Here is a 6,923-nt window from a genome sequence, read left to right as displayed (position 1 = left end):
GTTTCAGATATAAGCAGATATAAAATGTGATATGCTGCATGTAGTATTGTCTTGCCCCAGAAGGATGGACGTTGTTAAAGTGCATATGTGGTTATGTTGCTCAGTGAGTTGAGTGTGATAACAATACAGCCAGGGTTGAGGGTTTGATTGTCAGGTGGAGCCACCCATGCGAAAATGTATGAACTGGAAAAGCCTAACACTCTGGACACAATCGTCCACAACAGTATCCACTGAATTGTGAACGCTATATATAAAACTGGAATATTGAAAATCAGAAGTCCTGGTACTTCTGGCTGCGCTCCACCGACCTGTCTGTGCGTATGTGACGCATGGGAGGGGGGAGACTACTTAAAGGCGGATTAACGCTGGCAAGACATTAAATCCAACCTCCCTCCATCCAGACGCAGCGCGCAGCCCATCAACCTGACCTGAAGATCGAAAATAGGAGGGCTTATAGTAATCAGCCCTTCAGACTCCCATGACAAGGAAAAGTGTGGCAACGTCGTGGGAGCGCTCGGCACACACAGCAGGACGCTTACTGGCGCTGTGCGCTCAGCACATAACCAACCAGATAGCGCGCAGAGAGACGGAGAGAAACCGGGACGACAGCAGCATCCCGCGACGGATGCATTTTTTTAGCTAAAATCGGACGTTCTGGAGACTGAAAACAACGAGAGTCAGAGAGAGACAGGACGGGAAATAACGCGTTTTTTTGGAAGGATTTGAACAGAGTGCCGTTGTGCTCTAGTCTTCTCCGGATGCACAGAAATGGGGGAATGGACTATACTAGAGAGGCTCCTGGAGGCTGCTGTCCAGCAGCACTCTACTATGATAGGAAGGTAAGATGATCAACAAAAACAAGGAACAAACGAAGAAACGCAGCAGCCTCCAGGATCGTCTTTAGCATGGTTCCCAGTCCCCCGTTTCTGTGTTGTGCTTCAAGGATCTTCTGTAGCATGGTGCCCAGTCATTCGTGTCTGTTTTGTGGATTTTTTGCTCCTGTTCCACAGATTTTCCTTTTTTTCCTCCTTCTAAACGAGACAGCTAAGTAAATCAGTTGACAGCTGTCCTTTCAGAAGATGGGATGCTGTTGCAAACAGCCGAAACCAAACTAAAATTCACGCCATTTAATGTGGTCATCCATCCACTTGTCCCTTTGATGTTTGGTGTTGGTGAGTTTGAGTGGTGGTTGTGCACTCACGGGTGGCAGAGAGAGATCGAGAGAGAGTCGGCGTTGTCACCTCTCTCGGTTAACAAAGCTCACACAGGTACAATCAAAGCAATGGCAATTGCTCACATGCCATTTCATTTCAGCCATCAAATCAGAAAACACACACCAAACAGACACACCATTACACGCATATTAACAAGAACACAGTAAAAAAAGAAAAGAAACACATCATACTCAAGAGCGTCCTGTTTCAGCACTGGACAGCTCCCTAAATCCAACACACCCGAATTGGACTGTGAGCGCTCCAGCCATCGAGGCGGCGCACAACTGAACCACATTTGTATCAGTGAACACACATATATTTACACTTATTTTCACATTGTTTGTTTGTTTGCTTGCTTTTTAGGATCCTACTAACAGTGGTGGTCATCTTCCGGATTCTAATCGTAGCAATAGTTGGAGAGACTGTCTATGATGACGAGCAGACCATGTTTGTTTGTAACACCTTACAACCGGGCTGCAACCAGGCATGCTACGACAAGGCATTTCCCATTTCACACATTAGATATTGGGTTTTTCAAATCATCATGGTGTGCACCCCGAGTCTTTGTTTTATCACGTACTCGGTGCATCAGTCGGCCAAGCAGAAGGAGCGGCGGTACTCAACAGTCTATCTGACACTCGATAAGGATCAAGATTCACTCAAGCGAGACGAGAGCAAAAAGATAAAGAACACCATCGTCAATGGAGTACTTCAGAACACAGATAACTCCACCAAAGAAACCGAGCCGGACTGTTTAGAAGTCAAAGAGATCCCTAATTCGGCAATGAGAACTACAAAGTCCAAAATGAGGCGACAAGAGGGCATCTCCAGGTTTTACATCATCCAGGTGGTTTTCAGAAACGCGCTGGAAATAGGCTTTTTGGTTGGACAGTACTTCTTGTACGGATTCAACGTCCCGTCGGTGTACGAATGTGATCGCTACCCCTGCATTAAAGATGTCGAGTGCTACGTCTCCAGACCTACGGAGAAGACTGTGTTCCTGGTCTTCATGTTCGCGGTCAGTGGGTTTTGTGTGGCGCTGAACCTGGCAGAACTCAACCATCTGGGGTGGCGGAAAATCAAAACAGCCGTGCGAGGCGTGCAGGCTCGGCGGAAGTCCATTTATGAAATCAGAAATAAGGACTTGCCGAGGATGAGTGTGCCTAATTTTGGCCGCACTCAGTCCAGTGACTCTGCTTATGTGTAACACATGGAAAAGAAGCAGCGAAAAACATGTAAAAAAACCATGATGGACATGATGGACAGCTCCGCACGCCTAATTCGTGTCATGACTTTAAGAGTGGGCAGATTTCTTTGATTTGTTGGTCTTTTAATGACTTCATGGCAAGCGTGGGTTACACGTTTGTTTACTTATTTATTATTGCACTGATGCAACTTTTTAGTAACATTTATACTCTGTAAGATGCTTAATGGAGACCTTGTTAACGTGTTCACACATTTACTCCTTGTGGGCTTGTTCTGCTGTACTTGAAGAGAGTAAATGCAAAAATTGCACTAAGAGGTGAACACTTGAGGACCTTACCCAAAACGTGCTACTGACCTGATGGTGTTTTTAAGACATTTTCTTTCCACCTGTTTTTGGCATCAACCTAATTAAATGGCATCATACACAGTGGTTAAATCCTCCAGATTTATATTTGCATTGATATAAAAATCCTTACTAACTATGGTTCAACCTAGTTGAAATACATCATTGTAATTCATATTTTTATGTTGCCTGTGTTGCACCACTGACCTTAACATATGTAACCATTCCATTGCTTTATAGCTGACTTGCAAAACAATATCTGGTGAATTTGCTGCACACACTAACGTCTGTGACTTCCTTAATTTATGACACACCAAAGCGCCCACTGCTTTTGTTTGTGAAGTGTTTTTCTTGCTTTTGTGTAATCAAGTGCCATACTTGTATATAAACATGATATATATGTATACATATAAATATATAAATATATAATAATCATCATGAAAGCTGATTCCCTGCTTGGATTATGCTAAATGCCGCCCAATTGTTTTATTTGCTTTAAATGTGTTTGTTGTGATTTAAATGAAGAACAAAAAAAATAATGATAAGACATACCGTTTTCTCCGTTTTATTTTGCAAATGACTGGAAAAAGAAATGAAATGCTCGTCTTTTTTTTATATATCCAAGAAGTAAATGTTTCTCCTTAATCAAAGCTGATCAAAACTGAAAAATAGCACAAATTGACATTTTTATCAAAGAATGGGCAATAGAAATCTGCTCCGGTGCTACAGTTTTTCAGAGTGGTTTCAATGTAACCAAATCAAGCCAGAAACAAAAAAAAACATCCTTTTTTTCTGTGGAAAATAAAAGTGGGATTCATGTCCACCAGCAATGTGTGAGGTGCAATACTTTGCGTCTGCTACTCTAGCTTGTGTTGCCTGACCTATCACACAACCTACTGTAGATAGTGGAAGTTTTGCCTTGGTGCAGTGAAAAATGTTAGCCACACCCACTGACTCTGTACAAAAAACTCCCCACTGCAGGACACACCTTGAACAGAATCTCATCACTCTGCAATGTGTTGTAATACTGATGCAGCTTCCATAAGACATACTGATACTTATCATAGTGGTCTGAGGGAAGTTCTAGTCTCTATGCATCAAATCCAACACTGCCCTTCATGATGCATTCTTTATATACATTCTCAGTGTCTCACTATGAACTTAGTTTGGGACTTTCCTTGTACTCTGCAGGAATAATAAAGAACTGATTATGATTCTGAATACTGAGGGAGTTGCCCTTTCTGCAGCTCTGCTCATGCGCTCTTCTCCAATTTGACAAAGGATGTAAGAAAGCAGCCTGTAGAGAGGGGAAGGTCCTGTACTCCCTGTGAAGGTCAGAATAAAAACAAAAGATGGAGTGAGGGAAAAAGAGAAAGTGCTCAAGAATATGGCCACACAAGGGAGAGAGGGAGAATGAAATAAAGATAAAGTGAGATATCGGCAGCTGAGGTGATCTGGGAAGGGCTGGGCTCGTCATGATTTCCCTGCCTAGATGACTCTGCAAAGCCGGAAGAAATTGAAGAGCAGCGGCACCGGCACATCCATCTCCAACTCAGCAGGGACTCGAGAATTCTCCCGAAGTCATGAACTTAAAAAAAAAGAAAAACAGAAGAAAGAAGAACCGTTTGTCAACTTCAATCTGATGCAATGCAGCGTATGCCTGTGTGCATCTTTGTCTCCGTCTCTTTTCTCTGCTGCTCATCTGTATGTTTTTTAGGCATTTAGTTTGTCCTTAAATGTTCTCCTACAAAACCTTTAAAACATTAGGGTTCAGCATACTTGAAAGCATCACAGAATGATAGGAAAATGTAAAATGAACCTTTACAAATAAAATATAAAAACAACAAGATTGTACTGTACTTTCAGCACAATGTTTAAATGCAACTGTCATAACGTGTTTGATGCTTTAGTAGTTTTATATGATGATCGAGGTATGTTCCAATGCAATTATGCATGCTGTCATGCATTTATATCATGTGAGTGTTGCAGCACTCAGCAGAGATTATACTGTACCTGTGTGTCTGCATTTTTTTGCAGTCATGGCAGTCAGGTCACAGGCCACACAGAGGCTGGAAGACGGTGTGTAAAATGTGCACAACACTTCACTTGGTTCAGATTCACACATCTAAGACGGTGCAAATGCACCCTATGCATTTATCTCCTGGCCTTACCCATCCTGACAACTGCAGATGAACACATCAAGGCTGCACGCAAGTTATTTTAAGACTACAAGGCAAAACACTGCAGGAACACCTCCAATTTCATGTGATTGCAAGTGCTAAGGGTGAAGGCGGAGATTGTTAGAGACGTATTTCCTCCCATCGACGAAGAGACACCCTAATATTGAAGGAGAGGTCTTCTCCTGGGTGTACACTGTGGGGGTGGAAGGCACTTAGATGACAAAGAAACTACTTGTATGAGCTATGTGGGCCACACTATCCACCATCATTCAGGATAAAAAAAGATTATAATTGAAGTTATCATATGCTGCACCCACTCATTTTTAGAGGTGTATGTCACTGTCAAAAAAATGAAAGATCATTTTTTATCTCGAATTAAATTCCCCACTTCAACAAAAATATGCACACACTCATAGAAATGCACATAAACACATTGCAGGACATAATATAACAATATAAATATTCAGTACTTACATGTAAGCATTAATAAGCACGGTCTACAGGTTGAATGTAATGTAATAAAATATTCTTAGGTCAGTAGGAAGGCTGTTCCAGAGAAAAAAACCCAACCCTATGTGAGTTTATGTTTTCTGTTTATTTCTGCAGTGTAAAAAGTGGAACTCTCCAGTATAATCTCAGGAACATTTATCATGATTTAAAATCTGACTGGTGCAGGTTCAAAGAAGGGGAAGCGGGGGAATATTTCAGCATTAAAATTGTGTGTCGCAGTACAGCAGTTCGTACACATTTATATGTAACATTTAAACTCAAAGATTCTGCCCGATGGCACTTCGTCGAATAGGAATTTTATTGTTTGGCACAGAACTGTAAAATGTTCCTGCTGTAGGGGAGGATAATAAAATATATATTTTAAAAGGCCCTTTCGCTGTAATCATCTCTACGTCCTAACTTTAAAAAAAAATAAGTGGCTTAGACGACTCTTCAACTTTAAAACGGAGAGTTGAAATGGGACCAGTTAAAATCATGATGACGTGGTATTACGTACGTATCCATGTTCCACTTGTACATTAACCATTTAGATTTTGTCTTTAAACATTACATATGATTTACAGTAGCAGGTGTGTCATCATATCTTTAGCCACATAATAGTTTAGCTCCAGTTCTGAGTCTGTTGAAAACAGTCAAGGGAGACTGGGGGAGTAGTTTGGTGTTCGGACATCGAAAGAAAAAAAGAAAAATGTGATTTGGAATTGCAGGTATGATATATATATATATTGTGTGACCAGAGTGTGTTTCTATTTGAGGGACAAGGCCGGACTGGCAGAGGTGAGTGATGGAGCTCGAGTGCTGACACCTTTATTAACAATCACGGCAGCCACCTTACATCATACTGACAACTCCCCAGGAATTAGGTGTCAGATGAGGACAGTTGAACACATTCCAAAATACAGCCAAATCAATCACAAGAGGACTCAGAATAATTGAAACTCTTCACATTATCTGTGTATTTGTTTGCTATGTGTCTTTTGTGTTTGTCTTGACTTATCTTATTAGTTGGTATTCAGAAAGAAACTGCCCAACTAAATGTAACCATAGGACTATTATTTTAAAGAAAGAAAAATCCCCAACATTGTTTTTCTTACAGCAGCCTCTGCTCAGTGTGGCCTTTAATTCAAGAAATGTGAACGATTAAACCAGAACTTTCACCTGAGAGTGAATTCAGCAATCCCTCTGCCCCAAAAAACAAGCATGTCCACCCAATTTCTCCTCTTTTACCAATCTGAAAAGAGAAGGCTGGCTCCGGGGGAGTGCTGCTTTAATTCTGCCTTTTGCGCAGATTAATGCATGAAAGGGGGAGAGCAAACAGAAGGAAAAACAGTGAATGCGGGTCTTTTTGATCCACTCAGCCAGAAGCAATGACATTTGCCTGGTTACTGCAGCACATATGCACGGCATAGCATGGCAAAGGCAGTCTGACTGTAAAGTAGTTTTCTCTGTGTCCAGCCGCTAGAACGTCTC

General features: G+C 41.6%; 1 protein-coding gene across 1 annotated transcript; it reads left to right on the top strand.

Annotated features, from left to right (window-relative positions):
- Positions 1–768: 768 nt before the first annotated feature.
- On the top strand, positions 769–2,619 carry LOC306790804 (gap junction delta-2 protein; the record flags this gene model as incomplete). Its single annotated transcript, XM_079287312.1, has 2 exons — positions 769–839; positions 1,578–2,619. The coding sequence occupies 2 exons, from the start codon at positions 769–771 to the stop codon at positions 2,419–2,421; spliced, it is 915 nt and encodes a 304-aa protein (XP_079143438.1). The 3' UTR covers positions 2,422–2,619.
- Positions 2,620–6,923: the final 4,304 nt, after the last annotated feature.

This window comes from Melanostigma gelatinosum, assembly GCF_949748355.1.
Source record: "Melanostigma gelatinosum genome assembly, chromosome: 16".
NCBI classification, from domain to species: domain Eukaryota; kingdom Metazoa; phylum Chordata; class Actinopteri; order Perciformes; family Zoarcidae; genus Melanostigma; species Melanostigma gelatinosum.
The sequence above is the reverse complement of the archived record's forward strand: the minus strand, read 5'-3'. Positions and strand labels throughout refer to the sequence as shown.